Source organism: Amblyomma mixtum, chromosome 6, assembly GCF_055824585.1.
Source record: "Amblyomma mixtum isolate Tamu chromosome 6, ASM5582458v1, whole genome shotgun sequence".
NCBI classification, from domain to species: domain Eukaryota; kingdom Metazoa; phylum Arthropoda; class Arachnida; order Ixodida; family Ixodidae; genus Amblyomma; species Amblyomma mixtum.
The window spans coordinates 141,584,696-141,602,844 of record NC_143017.1 but is presented as its reverse complement, the minus strand read 5'-3'; the positions used below and the strand labels follow the sequence as shown (position 1 = coordinate 141,602,844).

General features: G+C 45.6%; 1 protein-coding gene across 1 annotated transcript; it reads left to right on the top strand.

Moving 5' to 3' along the window:
• Nucleotides 1–2,275: 2,275 nt before the first annotated feature.
• On the top strand, nt 2,276–13,015 carry LOC149340642 ((3R)-3-hydroxyacyl-CoA dehydrogenase-like). Its single transcript, XM_089551314.1, has 3 exons — nt 2,276–2,494; nt 7,471–7,664; nt 12,412–13,015. Exons 1-3 carry the CDS (start codon nt 2,338–2,340, stop codon nt 12,826–12,828), a joined length of 768 nt encoding a protein of 255 aa, XP_089407440.1. The 5' UTR covers nt 2,276–2,337; the 3' UTR covers nt 12,829–13,015.
• Nucleotides 13,016–18,149: the final 5,134 nt, after the last annotated feature.

Here is an 18,149-nt window from a genome sequence, read left to right as displayed (position 1 = left end):
TGGTGCACCAAGCATGCTGCAAAGTTTGTTGAATGGAAAGTATGCGTGTTGTTGGCGCAATTCCTCTGAGCAGTGGTTGTGTCTATTCAGGGCAGAAATGGCGTTGCCTCGACGAACGTTTGAGGAAACATGCTGCTGCTTCTAACTCGGCCAGTCCCAAGAACCTGTCTAAGCACTGTACAGGTTGCAAACGTCATCCACGTTTTAAAAAAACTCAAGTTGTTAGCCGCTCTAAAGAAAGCTAGCCAAGGATATTCTTGACGGGTCATTCATTCGTAAGACGGGAAGGGATCACTGCGTCAGTGACACGTCGGTTGTACCGTTACGAAGAAAATCTATGTTGCGAATGCTAAGTAACATCTTTAGTTTAGCTGTAAGGAGATGGGTTTTTTTTCTTTTCCCATGTTCCTTTAATCAATTTCTAGCCCAGAATATCGTGGTTCAAAGCTCTGGCCTTCATCCTTTCACTTGTTTTACCGTCTTTTTCGTGCATGGATAGGTGAGCATGCGCGTTTATTTTCTCGAGCACGTATTTTCGATCTCATTGTTCAGTTGTAAGCTAGCTTTCACCCTGCGTCCCTCTCTTGTGCTCGTTTCGTCGCGCTAAGCATCACTACAGAATCATGGTCACGGTGCCACACAGAGTGGCTCGGATTGGAACTTGGAAGAAGAATCTCTTACACTTGCCAACGATAGTACATCCTGACGCGTGACGGCCTGAAGTTCGTGAGGCTAGGGGGGGAAACACAATATATTGCTTACGGGTAGCCACTATATATTGTGGTGAAGTTGTTTTGAGGGCCCTTGACGGCAACAGTGCTGTAGCGGGTTTGCACATGAACTGACTGCATGCAGCCTTCGATTCCCAGAGTGCATTTATTGTAAATAGTTTCCGATAACATTTTATTCCGTAGAGATAGGTACGTTGGCGCAAGCTACAGCTGTACTCGCAGCCGGGTCCTGGAGTAAACGTGGTTGGGGGAATAACCACAGATCACTTAAAGATTGTAAACGGTAATAAGTGATGTGCTTATACAGCATAATATTCAAAAAAGATGTTTTGTTAAATGTATTCTTCATTCTATTTAGTTTCGCGCTATAATTCGTTGATGAAAAAATTAACAGACAATCTGTAATTGTATTTCGTTTATCAAGCACAGGAATGGGATCTCATTAGAAATTTAAGAAACTCGACTAGCTCGTCGGAATGGGGGAAACTTTGGCAATCGCATGTACCGATCGGCAAACCAGCTTGTTTTTATCGCCACCGAGATTAGGAACCAGCACACCACAAACACCAGGCCATCGCTGTGCTGCGGATAGTGCGGTGACGGCTGAAAACACAACCTCGATATCTCCCAAAATTAACCCGACCTGGTTTCATGGCTTCATGGAAACTGGCTTCATAGGAAATGCTGGCACTAGGACAGATTCAAAAAGGAATACTGACGGGAAAGAAATAGTCACACAATGGCGAAGCACTGACTTTCTACTGCGCACTTCTGCTCTTGCTTAACAATCCTAACTTCCAGGTGTATGAGGCATTAAATAGGATTTCTATCGGCATAATTAGTGGCCTTACTTAAATCAAATTCTTGAACCCAAGCCAATAATACCCGGAAAAAGAAGTCGAAAAGTCTACAAATGAGTGCAGAGACAACCTGAAACATGACTCGCTTGACTACAACTTTGTTTCTTCATCTACGCCAGCAGGTATAGACTGTGCCTGGGGTATCATCGCTTTTTGCTAATTTTTTTTTACCTCATTACTGTAATATACTCTGTAAACACTACGGTAGGGCCCCTATCTTCTATACTGCCGAACGACGAAGCCGATGGAGCCTACTTTCCGGATATGAAATAGAATTTTTTTTTACTCATTTTTATGCGGAATGCTAATATAACATCTTAATCTAATGTACAGTTCGGCTGCAAACATGACCGAGATCGGTTAGAGATTGCTCAGGAATGGAAATTTTTAAGGCCCCTCGGGATGCAGTTTTATTTTTCGCGCAGCATAAGTATGAACCCCAACCAACATGACCAGTTTTCCGTCCTTATAATACAACAGTAGGACAGGATGCGTGGCCTCAATCCGCCGGAAGGCCACCTGCTGACATCTATGAGCACAGCAGGGACGCTGGCGTACGTCTCCATGAGAAATTTTAGTGCGGCGCCAGCGCTACTGCGGATGCAGCTGTAAGTAGAGGGCGTAGGTGTACTACCTGACGGTATTACTGAAACGCTACTCTCAGCAAAGTGTGCACGAAGAACAGAACGCCGTCCTTTTTGCTCTCGACAGGCTGCGTGTAACGACCTACGGTGGCGTGGTAAGCAATGTCTTTCAGCGGTCGCTTAGCTCTAGTGACGGGTGGTGCCAGCGGAATCGGCGAAGCCGTCTGTCGCGCCTTGGCTGCCGAGGGTGCCAGCCTGGTTGTCGCGGACAAGAATCTCGAAGGAGCCCAGCAAGTGACAGAGTCTCTGCCAGTGCGAGGTCAGTATTTTTTGCAATCATTCCTCTTGAAAAAGTTGTTGAGTAGCGTCGAAACTATCAGACAGACGTGGCCGTATTTGTTGATTTGGTCGTGTGGGGGGCAAGGTCAGTCCATGTGGGACCACGTGAAATATAGAGGCCTTGGTACTTGCAAGAATTGACTGAAAAAATTGCACAATTGTTGCACAGTGCATATAGGTGCGATAAAATTAGGATGGCGGTAGAAGAAGATCACTCACTTCTTGGTTTGGTTTGGTTTGGTTTATAGGGTTTAACGTCCCAAAGCGATTCAGGCTATGAGGGACGCCGTAGTGAAGGGCTCCGGAAATTTCGACCATCTGGGGTTCTTTAGCGTGCACTGACATCGCACAGTACGCGGGCCTCTAGAATTTCGCGTCCATAAAAATTCTTGGATATATTTAGAAACATCGAGCACGTCTGAAATCAATGTTGCACTTGCGAAAGTTTGGAGGGCGATGATATGCGATGTATATGGCGTGGGTGATATATGACACAAATATCAGCGAATGGTGAAATGTTAAGAGGGAATAGTAAAGGGTAGATCATTACTGTTTATTTGGAAGAGAGAGAACCTGGTGCAGCGCCCTGGGAGACTCCAGACTTCAGGCGTGAAATTGATGATGAGCTTCCTTTAGCATCCTTTAGCATAGACAGACTGATGGTAGTTAATTTAAAAGTCATGAGTCCAATCAATGATCGATGGGTGTATATTCAGATGGACTAGTTTGTATATTAAGCGGTCATAAGTACCTTTATTTAATGCTTTCTCGAAATCTAGGAACAAAGCATAACACAGTGTATTGCGGTCGAAGTACCAGTATAAATTATGTTGAAAATGATCAAGCTGAGTATAACGTGAGCGACCAAACCCGGAACATTTAAAGACGGCCAATCTGTTTTCTTTTTTTTTTTTCATGTGTGTGTTCGCAACTTTTCCTATTTATTTACTGCCTCGTCTGCAATAAAGCTACAGTTGTTAGCATCGCTGGTGTTGTCTCCTGTTCATTCTTTTGTCCCTCTTTTCACTAAATTCAGTTCAACGCAAAACCAACTAGCCCAACTTCATGTGCTTACATGCGTACACCCCCCGTCAAAAGTATACGGCCCAGAGGGTTTTCTTTTTTTTTTTGTGAGGCCTGCTGTATGCCTCGTTATGCATCCTCAGCGACCGTAATTTCTCAAAAAAGGAATGGCCTCACGTCCTCAATCCTCCAAAGTTTTGGAGTGCCAGATGTGCTAGGAAGCCCCGCTAAACAGCTTAGAAGATGTATACCTTTAAAGGGGGCTGTACATATATCTTACGCGCAGTGCGAGGAAGTGAAATGGAGCCAAATTACTTCAAGTGGGGATTGAATATCCAAGTAAGAACAAGGTATCTGGAATCGCGCAAGCCATCAATTCTGTCCTAGCGAAAAATACCAAAACCAGAAAGTGAAGGCCGCATCTCAGAGTCATGACTGCTCTAATAATCCATGTTTCAGAGTGGAAAACGACATCGAAAGAGGTAGAATAAATTAAGCTGCATTACCGATTTCGTTTAAGAAGAAAGCACGAAGAAACCATGGAAAAAATGGGAACACAAGAGAAATAACTGTGCAAGAGAGCGCTGTTCCATGTTTACGGAGGTATAGTCAAGAGTTCGACGGCATACCGTCTGGTCAGGAATCATGCCTTGATGAGATTCACTGGTCACTGACCATGGTCAAACAAAAACAAAAATGACGTTTCGGGAGCGCTACGGCTCCCCTGTTCACAATGAGCAACCGGCTCGTCGTCCCGGGCTTTTTGTAGCGATTAGTATCGTTTTTAGACATTTAGCGTAGAGAGGGTGCAATGTGCCATCATTCTTATTTATGGTGTTAGGCGTAGTCTGGATTATTAGTGACTTGAGATTTCGGCGGGCTGATACATTCTTTTCTGTTGTCACTATATCTGCTTCGTCCCAGTTAATTTCATGGCAGGTCTGTTGCGCATGCTCCGCGATTGCGTTCGTTGTCGCTTTTCCTCTTCGTACGCCGTACTGATGTTCTTTCAGGCGTCTCGTGAGATCTTTAGTTTCGCCTATGTAAACTGATGAACAGTCGGCGCAGGCGATTTTGTAAACTTGTTTACTGAGGTAAACAACTGCAACGGCGCTGGGCTAACAACTGGGGGCCTGAAGGCTGAGCGTGCTTTAAGGGACTTTCCAAGTGGGTGCTTTCGTTCGCCCTGGGTTCGCCATCGTTCAATAAGCCATAAGTTGTTTGTCAAACGCTGTCCCGTGCACTTCTTCTTGTGTGCCCGCTTTTGTCATTGGTTTCATTACATTTGATACACACTGTTCCGATATATTTTAGCCTTCCTGCTTAATATCAAAAAGGAGCACTTTCCTGTACGATCGCTTTCCGTGGGGTGGAAACTAACCTTTGTCACATATATTGTGGCGGAAGAAAAGATGAAACTGCGCTGTTCTGAACAGCGCATCCAAGAAATTACTTTGCAGCTTGCTCTCAGACGCGAGATAGGGCACATGGCGCCTTCTAACAGTAAAGCAAAGAGAGCGCATGTTTACGTTCTCAATTTCCGCCGACTTACGTGCCTGGCACACATTCTCCGCTACGCTTAGCAACGCAGTTTGCAGCTGGAACCGGAGCCTATGCATCGCAAGAAAACAAAGAGCGCGGCAAGCACACGACGCAAATCACCTACCATCGTGTCATCTACTTGTGCGTGCAACGTTCAAAATTAACTCTACAATCGCGCTCCTGTCATAGACAATGCAGAACAAAAGATACAAATTCTGCCGATGTCAACTCTGACCCTGTACCGAAGCTGGTAAAGAGATGAATAGATAAAACTAGAAAATGATCAAGACAAAAACAGAGAGAGACAGTCGGAAAAAAACAGCTCCTACCACTGCGGTTTTTATATTTCAAACGCGCGTCACATTGTCCATCTGCAATATTTGCGCGAGCAGCCCTCAGTTTCGGTATAGCCGTCATGCGCTTTGTGGAGATCGATGGTGTTGAAGAATAACGGGGCAGAAGCTGAGTCATCGGAAGCGAACACCTGTACTACGTCCCAGTTCGGTACTTATTAAACACGAATGTTTTTTTTTTTTTCATTTCACCGCCAACGAAGCCCCAGCCATGGCGGCCTCATTATCATAGAGACAAAGAGAAATAAAGCCTGTGTGCTGTGCGATGTCAGTGTATGTACAGGGTCAATCACACTTAGAGTGAACACGGCTCCGCGTGGCCACGTACCTGCGGAGTGCCATTGCATCTAACCCGTTCATGAATCAATGCACAGTGGCGCACGAGAAGAGGGACCTCGACGGGGTGCTTCTTGTCATCTGCCCCTTTGCAAAGGTTTGCTACCGGCTTGGTCACAATGGTGACCCGCGTGTGCGTAGCCACGCGGAGCCGTGTTCCCTCTAAGTGTGATTGACCCTGTACGTTAATAGACGCCAAGGGGTCGCGATTAATAGAGAGCCAGAGCTATGGGATCTCTTTCCTTCCTCCTCCGTTAAGTTCCTGCCCTCACGGTGAGGATCAGGTGTTCACTTCTAGTCCGATATTTACTTCTCTTTTCCACACCACGAAAAACATTTCCAGTTTAATTTTTGCTTATCAACCGGTGAAAGTGCAGCCTGCATTAAGCTGCAGCTGCGCTGGCCCGTACTAGACGTACGGCGGTGATACCGCACAGGATGGGACTCGGCGCCGTGACTCCGCGCGACGTGTTGAACCGCAACATAATGAGAACCCTGGAGCATCGGAAAGGGTCGTGCGCAAAGCGACGGCCACGTCGTTTGGGGTGGGATTACTTAGAACACGCGGGCGACGAGTCGCTCAGATCGCCCTTTCGCAGGACGTCTATACGCAGTTTCCACATCGCTAACTTTTATTTTCTCGGTGTTGTAATAATTTCGTCAAATCGGTTAACTACGTGCTATGAGACCATATTCGAAGCATATTAATTGGAGCATAGTTCGATACTTAAACGGGGACAAAAACTCCTCGAAGGCTTGATATCAATATGCGCGCATTGAATAAGTCAATTGATAAGAATTTTGTTACGATGCTTGCAAAAATTACAGTTGGCGTTTGCTTGTTAGCACTAAGTCGAAATGGTTATGCATACAGTCTAACCCACGTTAGCAAATTGAAATACCTCAGCGTTACTTTAATGGGTAATCTTAGCATAAATATTATCTACATGACCTGCTCAAAAATTCTAAAACGCATTGTATTGGACTGCTGTACACAATGCCATTAATAATACATAAACCACTAAATTGTGAGCGATTATCACATCGTTATAAATCTGTCTTCCCTGGGATAATCTCCCCGAGGCGACCCAGGTGCTCTCTAAATAAGTAAATTATACCTGTTGTCGAGTTGCTGTATGTTCTGTGTGACCTTGTGTCACGAGCGATATCTTCTAATAAAAATCTGTTCAAAGAATAGCTGCTATGAATATCTACAGTCGTTACTATCATAGATTTTTCATCGCCATACCGTGCTCACGCTCTGTCACTTTTCCGTTGTCATATCGACGCTAGTATGACCGTCTAATCACGCTCCAGGAACTCCTACATGACTCGACTAGCATAGGAGTGGTTGCCTCACTAGGTACATCATAAGTTCCCCGGCGTACTGACCCACTGAACATAGTTCCTTTCTTTCAATCCTTAGAATCTTTCAAGTTTTGTTTTTTTACTCGAACTGTTGACTTACGCAATCACTGATACGATTCTCTGCACTCATCAGGTATTCATTAAGTTCAGAAAGAACCGCCTGGCAATGTTAGTCGATATTGTTGTATTCAAAAGTCCTCTAAGCCATCCCTGTGCGTTTCCAACCAAAGAGAGGCAGTATTTACAAATGAATAAATTAAATATATAAATATAAGCCTCAGGCACTTTAAGGAATGTTTCGATTCGGAAGTAACTCTCGTTTATCTCTACGCAGGGGAGGCAAAGCACTGCGCCATGCACGTGGACGTGGGCGATTCGCCTTCCGTGGAGAAACTTTTCCACGATATCAGCACTATGTTCCCGCAGCCGCTCAGCATAGTTGTCAACAGCGCCGGCATCCTTCGTACAGCGCCCCTTCGCGAGTGTACCGATGACCTTTTCGATGACGTTATTAGAGTCAACTTAAAGGTAAGACGGCAATATGAAGACATTCGATCCGAGAGCATTCATACTAATTTCTGAATGTCCCCCTCAGCTCATGAAGCATGGACTGCAAAAATTTGGAGTCACTTTGGCGACTAAAGTGGTGCAAGGCGAAAGCCTGAGTACAGCATTCTGCACACGAATGTGGTTGTGAATGATGATTCTAGTGCTGCCAGCGAATGGCGCGTCCATTGGCTGTCTGTTTGAACACTGAAGTGTGGTTAAGATGTTAAGCTTCGCCTGTAAGAGTGGAACGCGACAGTGTCTTGCAACGCTGCCAGGGAGTCTACAGAACGCCATCGCCAATTCGGCTGTACGCCTTGCGGGACGGTAAATTTATTTTTTGAGGAAAGGAAATGTATCTCTCTCGCATATCTGGGTGGACACCTGCACCTCGCCGTAAGGGAAAGGGGGAAGATGGGAGTGAACGAAGACGCCGTATTAGCTAGACGCGCCTTTGTTCATTCCAAACCATTCAGCTGGCATTACGGAGTGGCTAGCGTGCTCGTGTCGCACTCCGGAGACCCTGGTTCGATTCCCCAACTCGACCAATTTCGTTCTCGGTTTTGTTGATTTATGCGGTCTAACTAGAAAGGTTAATTAGGCTATTTCATATTTATATTATTGCAATTCTATCCATCGTGTTCTGTCATTCACCTGTCAAATGTTGGAACTGTCTAGGATGTTCGACACAACGTATATGAAACGAGCAACGTCGAACTGTGGGGAAGTGCGTGGTGGTGGAGCGAACGCGGCTTCGTACTTATCTGTTTTTTCAGCAGCGTCTCCTTCTGCGGACGCGGTTGATGCTGCGACGCGCGTCTTTCTTTTCCTCTTTCTTCTGACCTCTTCATTCTCCTCTATCTTAATTAGGCTAATTGATTAATTAAGCAATTAACTAAACTCATTCCCACTTAGTTGGAGCATCACTATACGATCCCTTTGATTGGTTGCATGGTTACTAGCCAAAATACAACTGGCCCCATTTGAAATTCGCGCACTGTGACGTCACGAGCATTTCGACCAATTGAAAAGCGTGACATTTTCTGTCGACAACTCCTGCTTACAACGATGAGGCATTAAAGGCTTCCGCCTTAAAAACACCAGTGTATTGGATTTCTCTGTGCGTCAAAGAAATCCTGAGGACCAAAATCAATTGGCAGCTTTCCATTGAACATTTCCTCGTATCTTACAGTGTTTCTTTGCATGTAGATTTTTTAAGGCGGAAGCCTTTAATGTCTCATCGTTGTAAGCAGCAGTTGTCGACAGAAAATGTCACGCTTTTCAATTGGTGGAAACGGTTGTGACGTCAGAGTGCGCGAATTTCAAACGGGGCCAATTGTACTTTGGCTAGTAACCATGCAACCAATTGAAGGGATCGTGTAGTGATGCTTCAATTAAGTGAGACTGAGCTTAGTTAATTGCTTAATTACCCAATTAGCCTAATTAGCTTTACTAGTCAGGCCATATAAATAAATAAAACCGATTAAGAAATTGGTCGAGCTCAGGAATCGAACCCCGGTCTTCGGCGTGAGAGACGAGCATGCTATCCACTCCGCCATGCCAGTTCGATGGTTAGGAACGAACAAAGGCGCGTCTAGTGAATACGGTGTCTTCGCTCACTCTCATCCTCCTCCATTCCCTTCCCGCGAGGTTTAGGTGTCCACCGACAAATGAGAGACAGATACATTTCCTTTCCTCAAAACCCAATTTACTGACGAGCGAGGCGTAGAATCGAATGGGCGATGGCGTTCTATGGACTCCTTGGCAGCGTTGCAAGACGCTGTCGCGTTCCACTCTTAGGGGCATCAGTGACCACACTTTAGGTAAAAAAAATGCCCCCCTGAATTTTGTGAGACAGTTACTGCGTAATTTCCTTTCCTCAAATACAATTTTCATTTTCTTCATTACGGCTCCTCTTTATCCATCTTCTTTCACTCCCACTTCCTCCCTTCCTCTACGGTGCGGTTCAGGTGTCCACCGAGATGACAGAGAATTACTGCGCCATTTCCTTTCCTCAAAATGGTTGCGTTCAAAGGGCAAAGCATCGCGCTGAACGGGTGGTGTTCCGTGGACTCCCTGGCAGCGCTACAACGCGCTGTCGCGTTCCACTCCTAAAGGCGAAGCTTAAGCGTCATTAATTAGCAATTAATTAGTATTCAGGCATTAATCAGTAATTAACCATTAATTTGTGATTTGTCATCACTTAGTAATTAGTACTCAATTATATGTGACGCCACCGGTGCCACAGAAAAAGCGAAGGTGGTGCGGAAAACGCTTCCGCCTCTACCCACTTTAGACAGTCAAAGTGCCCTCTGAATTTTTTATTAAGGCGGAAGCCTTTAATGTCTCATCGTTGTAAGCAGCAGTTGTCGACAGAAAATGTCACGCTTTTCAATTGGTGGAAACGGTCGTGACGTCACAGTGCATGAATTTCAAACGGGGCCAATTGTACTTTGGCTAGTAACCGTGCAACCAATTGAAGGGATCGTATAGTGATGCTCCAAGTAAGTGGGACTGAGCTTAGTTAATTGCTTAATTACCAAATTAGCCTAATTAGCTTTACTAGTCAGGCCATATAAATAAATAAAACCGATTAAGAAATTGGTCGAGCTCAGGAATCGAACCCCGGTCTTCAGCGTGAGAGACGAGCATGCTATCCACTCCGCCATGACAGCCCGATGGTTTAGAATGAACAAAGGCGCGTCTAGTGAATACGGTGTCTTCACTCACTCTCATCCTCCTCCATTCCCTTCCCGCGAGGTTTAGGTGTCCACCGACAAATGAGAGACAGATACATTTCCTTTCCTCAAAAACCAATTTACTGACGAGCGAGGCGTAGAACCGAATGGGCGATGGCGTTCTATGGACTCCTTGGCAGCGTTGCAAGACGCTGTCACGTTCCACTCTTAGGGGCATCGGTGACCACACTTTAGGTCAAAAAAGTGCCCCCCTGAATTTTGTGAGACAGTTAATGCGTAATTTCTTTTCCTCAAATACAATTTTCATTTTCTTCATTACGGCTCCTATATCTATCTTCTTTCACTGCCACTTCCTCCCTTCCTCTACGGTGCGGTTCAGGTGTCCACCGAGATGACAGAGAATTACTGCGCCATTTCCTTTCCTCAAAAAGCGTTGTGTTCAAAGGGCAAGGCATCGCCTGAATGGGTGGTGTTCCGTGGACTCCCTGGCAGCGCTACAACGCGCTGTCGCGTTTCACTCCTAAAGGCGAAGCTTAAGCGTCATTAATTAGCAGTTAATTAGTATTCAGGCATTAATCAGTAATTAACCATTAATTAGTGATTTGTCATCACTTAGTAATTAGTACTCAATTATATGTGACACCACCGGTGCCACAGAAATAGCGAAGGGGGTGCGGAAAACGCTTCCGCCTCTACCCACTTTAGACAGTCAAAGTGCCCCGTGAATTTTCATTACCCATTACGAATTTTAGCAAATTTGACTTGTTGAAAATGCTCCAAATGATTTCCTAAATTTGATTACAAAGGAGCGCTTGTGCTTTTACGCGGAACTTACTCTCCACCGCGAAAGTAACACACTGCCGCTACACAGTGCCCCGTGATCTGCAGACACTTTACAGTAATACAGCATTCTAAACCAGCAAAAGATGCTCTTAGCCATGTAAGCTTTTTTCTTCTTTTTAAGCACTGTTGCGCCCGCATTGTTCGTTCCAGCCAAGCTCAGTTCTTCTGCGGTAATTAACAATTTGCCGCAGCGTGACCTCACAAGACGCATAAGCAGCGTGGAGAGACGATGCTGCGTGATTAAAGTCCTAAAATTTTGAAATTGCAGTGCTATTCACCGCTTATCTAGAGGAGGTATTCAGAGATCTTAATTCGGAACAGTTTGGAATAAAAGTTAACGAAGAACACCGTAGTAATCTGCGATTCGCTGATTACATCGCCTCGCTAAGTCACTCAGGGGATGAATTCGTAAAGCACGATGAATGACTTAGACAGCCAAAGCATAACTGCGGGTCTAAAAATCAATATGCAGAACAATAATGTTCTACAGACTCGAAAACAACAAGAGTTTGCGATAAGTGGCGTGGCGCTGGAAGTGGCAAAAATTTACTTAAGGATAATGGAGACTGCCTATCTCACCAGTATCTCACCGGCACTTCCCTATGTAGCAGAAACAGAAAAGTGGAGGTCTACTATAAGGGTTCAACTTAAATTGAGGACAACAAAACGAGCTATGAAAGAGAAATTGTGGGTGTAAAGAGCAGAATTGGTAAAGGAACAAAGGGTAGTTCGTGACGTAATAGTTGAAATCAAGAAGAAATCGGCATGGGCGCGGCAATTAATGCAAAGAACGAAGTTAAGGAGTTTGCAGGGACAAAATGGCCGCAGCTGGCACAGCACTGGGTTAATTACAGAAAAATAGGAGAGGCCTTTGCCCTGCAGTGGGCGTAGTTAGGCTGCTGGTGCTGATACTGCTGCTGCTGCTGCTAAAGATGATGATAACGATGATGCTGATGATGATGCTGGTGGTGGTGGTGGTGGTGGTGGTGATGATGACGGTCTGTTAACATTATTAGAGCCGTAGGCACCGAGTAAAGCTCCCTTTGCGGGCAATTTATGGCCACGGTTGACAGCTCCCTACGACCGCACTTCATCAGAATTTACCGCTATTGCAGCTGTTGCTTCTTGGATTTTTGTCAATGCGAGAAACTGCTTTTTATGATGGATTTTTTTTTTTATTCTCTCAGGGCACGTTCGCTGTGACACGAGCAGCCAGCCGGGAGATGCTGCGCTCGGGCAAAAATCTGCCCGAAGGAGGCGCTGCTATAGTGAACATTGCCAGCATTGCGGCCAAGTCGTGCGGTACGAACTCCGCCGTGTACGCCGCCTCTAAGGCCGGCGTTGTGGCCCTAACGAAGTGTGCGGCGAAGGAACTTGCTGCTCACGGTATTCGGTGCAACACCGTACTGCCGGGGTTGGTGGACACGGCAATGACAGCTGCTGTATGTAAAGGCCACGAGGCTATGGTTTTTCACGATACGAGTCTTAAAAGGGCCGCCAAGCCACAGGAAATTGCCGAGGCCATCAAGTTTTTGTGCTCTCCCAAAGCTAGCTCCTACATCACGGGCGCAGCACTGGATGTCACCGGAGGTCATCCCATGTGACTTTTCCTTTCTTGGGAGTGGGAACTACGTAAATACCATTTCTTGGCTTTGAAATCTCTTTCACACGGTACTTGTTTTCACTGCACATAACTAATCCGTAAACCTGTGGGATATATTAGAGGATGTGCATCTCTTTTCTTTGGCTTTCCTTTGGCTGTTCGCTGCTAAATTCTGGTAATGCTGCTTACATGGATTGTAGTAAATAAATAAAAATATGATTTTCTAATTTCTTGCCAAGCTCAGCGTGCTATCAATATCATCATCATCATTTATCATCATCATTTATTTTACCCTTAAAGGCCTCTGTTGAGGCATTACATAAGGGGGGGGGGGGACAAAGCAAATGCAACTGAGAATAATACGTTAATACAACAAAACATAATGCAATACAATACAACGTTGGTCAATAATGAAGGGCGCAAGGCTCAATTAGGCGGTAACAACAACAACACGAAAAAGAATAAGTGTAACTGGGTGAAGTTTGAGCAGTGTCTTTTATTCAGTACAGTGATTAATTAATGCCTGTCGAAATTTAGTAGCGTCGCGCTCGTTAACAATGTAGTCGGGTAGCAGGTTCCAATTTTCTATTGCAGTTGGAAGAAAAGATTTATTAAATGCCAAGGTCGATCCATGTATACGTTGAATGCTGAGGAGGTTAAACAGGCGGCGCGATGTTCTGATGGGAGCTAGTAATAATGTGTCACGAAGATCAGGAAAATTGTAATATAACTTATGAAAGAGGCAGAGTCGTGCGATTTTCCGTCGGAGCTCTAGTGGCGGGATGTTAAGTGAAGATTTAATACTGGTGATACTGCTGTGTCTATTGTAATTTGAGGATATAAAACGGGCTGCTCGGTTTTGAACGGCTTCTAAGGTGTTAATTAAGTATGCTTGGTGAGGATTCCATATAGCCGCTGCATAATCAAGTATGGTACGGGTGAATGTTTCGTAAGCTAATTTTCGAACAGAAGGAGGGGCTAGGTACAGGGATCTTCGGATGAGGCCAAGTGATTTTGATGCTCTAGATGCTAGATATAAGATGTGTTCCGACCAGGTTAATTTGCTGGAGATAGTGATTCCAAGGTACCGATATGATTGGACTTGGGTTACCGTGTTTGACAGGAGTGAATATGCAGATCTGATGTTGGAACGTTTTCGCGATACTTGCATGAATTGGCACTTTGAGATATTCAGCTGCATAAGCCAGTCGGAACACCACCGTTCTATTATGTGTAAGTCATTCTGAAGCGATAGTTGATCCCTGTTAGTGACAATGCGACGATAAAGGATGCAATCATCCGCAAAAAGCCGAATAGTGGATGAAACACCGGAAGGAAGGTCATTAATGAAGATTAGAAAAAGAAGTGGGCCAAGAACGGAACCTTGGGGAACGCCAGAGATAACGTTAGTAGTGCCTGAAGGATGATTGTCGATTACTGTGTATTGGGAGCGACCTGTTAAAAAGCAATGTATCCATGATAAAACGAGAGGATCAATGGACAGTCCGGAGAGTTTAGACATGAGGCGAAGATGGGGCACGCGATCGAAGGCTTTAGAAAAATCTAAAAAGATAATGTCAGTTTGGAATGAAGAGTCCATATTTAAGTGGAGGTCAGTGGTAAATTCAAATAGCTGAGTTTCACACGAAAGACCGGAACGAAAACCATGCTGCTTAGTAAAAAAGAAATTGTTCTGATCGAGGTGTGATGCGACATGTGAATATATGACGTGCTCTAGAAGCTTACAGGCAATGCATGTAAGAGAGATTTGGCGATAATTGGAGGGATCTGATCTGTTACCTGCTTTAAACACCGGCACAACTTTGCTTATTTTCCAATCTTTCGGAAGCAAACCCGTAGACAATGACTGCTCGAAAATGACTTGAAGGAATAGGCTAGAACTTTCCTTAGCGCTCTTAACAAATTTTGCAGGAATTCCGTCAGGGCCTGGTGCTTTCGACGTTTTAAGCCCATCAATTATTTTCACAATGCCTTCCGCTGCAATGTGAATGGGGGGCATTTGGGGAAAATTTGAATTGGGAACTGGTGGTATATTTTGAGGGGGCTCATGGGTGAACACCGATGAAAAATATGAATTCATTGTATCTGAGCGGAGTTCTGTGGGAACAGATGCACCACGTTCGTCAAACAAGGTGATGTCTCGTGAATATGCATACTTTATTGTGACGGCCACCTAGTCAGAGTGCCTTTGGCTACAAGCGAGCATGTTCTTCCACATATGGCAGAAACGTTCGCCGCAAAATCGGGATGTTAATGCCTAAAAGCATACGCGCATGAAACGATCGAGGTTTACCTTTCCACATCCCAAGCGTAAACTGAACACACTCGGATTATATATCTAAACACCTCACTGCACCCCCAACAAAAGACAAACCCCTATTTTATTGAAGACAAGCTCCTCAGCAGCGCAGAGGCACTACAAAAAAATATAGGCTGGAAGATTACACTGAGTGTTGTATAAATTTAGTCAGCCCTTCGATTACTTGGTTTACATCTCCACTCTTGGCACATGACGGCAAACAGACATGCTTATGACGGGCGCCATCATGCTTGAAAAATGCTGCCCCGTACTGTCAAGAACCAGTATTTATTTACCGATAAATTTGCAAAAGGCAGAAAACCCAGGAACATGGGCCTGGTTTTGGTTTTGTGGAGTTTAACGTCCCAAAGCGACTCAAGTTTAAAGCCAGTGGAGTAGGCACTGACACTGTACTGCACAGGAACCTCCAGGATTTCGCCTGCGTCAAAATGCGACCGCTTCTGCTGGAATCGAACCCGCGTCTTTCGGGTCAGGAGCCGAGCACCTTAACTGCTGAGCCACCACTGCGGCTACGAACTTTGAAACAGGTGTTAAAAGCCAAATCTAGAAAGTCAAGGGAGACTGCCAAGTTCGTTGGCTGCCTTAGCAGCATATTTTAAAAGACGTTCAGCACAGCTGCCTACCTTGCCTATGTACTGCGCATTGCACCACTCCACTTCTCTATACCTTCATGTTCTTCATCATGCTTACAGTTACGATGCCGCCATCAGAAGACGCACGATTAGGCGACAACAGCATCAAGAGCACTGTAGAGAGTTCTTCTGCACATAGATGTTGAATACTCTAGTACTGAGCACTATCGCATCATTATGCGACATGTATCGCGGCAAGAATATCACGAAATGAATGAAAGTTCGCGTGCTAAACGTTGCGGCCTGTGGTTAGTTGTACACCGCGGTCCTGAGTGTCAGTGCGCTCGACCCACGCATCTGCCCACAGCAAGAATGATACGTCTCTGTACTTTTTTTTCTCCCCTTTTCACCGTCGTCATCCATCTCTTATCTCATTTAGGTGTTTGTCACCTTTTTTGCCCACCGCTGCGTCTACATGATCAAGGCGTTCGGCTACTGAGCATGAGGACGTAGCGTTTCCGCGTAGGTGAGATGTAAAAGACACACGTTGTCTGTGCGAAGTGAGTGCACGTTAGAAATTTCCAGGTTGTCTTAATTATCCGCAGCAATCTACTATGATACCTATTTCTTGATTCTTTTACCCCCTTCCTCTTCTCTAACCTCGCGGCGCGCTTGAGGTGTCCGTCGAGACCGTCACTGCGCGTTTGCTTCCGCCAAATTTCAGTGTTGTTGCTGTTCGCCTCTGTTGAAAGAGCACATACCCAAGGCGGGAGACTGGCTCATGAATTATACAACCCCAAACAATAGACGAAATTCTAAGGATAACAAAGACCTAGTGGCACTGGATAGACGGCTGAAAGCTGGGAAGGAGTGTAATATTATTATAAGAGGTACTGCTAATTCCTAAGCATGCCAACCGAATAAAGAAAAGGAATCTCCGTGTTGCAAAGACATGTGCGTGCGTGCGTGTGCGTGTCTGTGTGTGTGTGTGCGCGCATGTGCGTGTGTGCATGTGTGTGTGTGTGCGCGCATGTGCGTGTGTGCATGCGTGTGTGTGCGCGCATGTGCGTGTGTGCATGCGTGTGCGCGCATGTGCGTGTGTGCATGCGTGTGCGCGCATGTGCGTGTGTGCATGCGTGTGCGTGCGTGTGCGTGCGTGTGTGCGTGTGCGTGCGTTCGTGCGTGCGTGCGTGCGTGTGCGTGCGTGCGTGCGTGCGCGCGCGCGCCTGTGCCTGTGCGTGCGTGCGTGCGTGCGTGCGTGCGTGTGTGTGTGTGTGTGTGTGTGTGTGTGTGTGTGTGTGTGTGTGTGTGTGTGTGTGTGTGTGTGTGTGTGTGTGCGCGCGCGCACGCGCTTGCGAGTTTGGAGAAACTCGCACACTGGTTTCAGTCCATATCCCCTGCTGTTTGGACCGAAGGAGTGGAGAATTGGAACAGCTAGCGAAATCCCTAATCGAGCGAAGGGAAGCTCTAAATGAGTTCTTCTCTCAGGTGCAAACCACCGGAAGGTAAGAACATGGGGACCTAAGGATATAACTTCACCCCCATGACTCGCAAAGGTACGACGGTGTGAACCCTCAACGGCTTAAAATTTAGAGGTGGTATACTACAGTGCAAGAATTTCGGGGATACTTCGCATTTACATGAGGTGCATGAAAGAACATACCACGGGAATTTTAATCCCTGGTTTTCCGCTGCAGCAAGGAGATGCTCATTGCTCATATAGTCAAGATGGTGCCGTTCGAAGCGAGCAACTGTCACTAGGATAATGCTTGATAAGAAAGGTGCCACAGCTCCATTAACGACTCAATTTTCTAGAAAATCAGCCCCGCGTTTGAATAAACGCCTTAACGCCCTGTTCCTATCGAAATCAGACTTTCTGTACATTTATTGTTAGTACAAACGTAAAGGACCTGCTCAGAAGGCCATTCTTCGAGCTTGTATGTGATCACAAGGAATCCAGTGCAAGGTCAAACCGATGCCAACGAATTCAGCCACGGCTATTGCCGTATAATCCGAGACGCTAATGGAATTGCTCCACGCAAATACCTGGCAAGAAATGCCTATTGCAGCCTTTTGGCCATCCGGAGATCGATCAATGGAAATAATTATACGGCGTGGAAAATTTAACAGATATTCCTTTAAGAGGACATTAAACCCACTAGCATGCAAATTTTTGCATTCGTCAGGAAAGTGGGGTCAAAGTGAATGTCAGAATCAGCCCGCGTATATCTAATACGTTATAAGTGACTATAGTAGAGTGCAGTTTTTATTGCGAAAGCAATACTACTCCCAAGAACGGCCTTTAGCGTAGCGGCGGCCACTTGGCACGTTTGGCCTTTAGAATGACCCCTAACGTCATACAATGCTTAGTGACATCACAGCGTGACGTCATACCAGGAGCGAGAGACG

Bases quoted from the DNA above. Each gene is read 5' to 3' on its own strand.
- LOC149340642 (XM_089551314.1), top strand. From the start codon at position 2,338: ATGTCTTTCAGCGGTCGCTTAGCTCTAGTGACGGGTGGTGCCAGCGGA. The intron at 2,495-7,470 runs GTCAGTATTTTT...ATCTCTACGCAG, and splicing joins AGAGTCTCTGCCAGTGCGAG to GGGAGGCAAAGCACTGCGCC. The intron at 7,665-12,411 runs GTAAGACGGCAA...TTATTCTCTCAG, and splicing joins TTATTAGAGTCAACTTAAAG to GGCACGTTCGCTGTGACACG.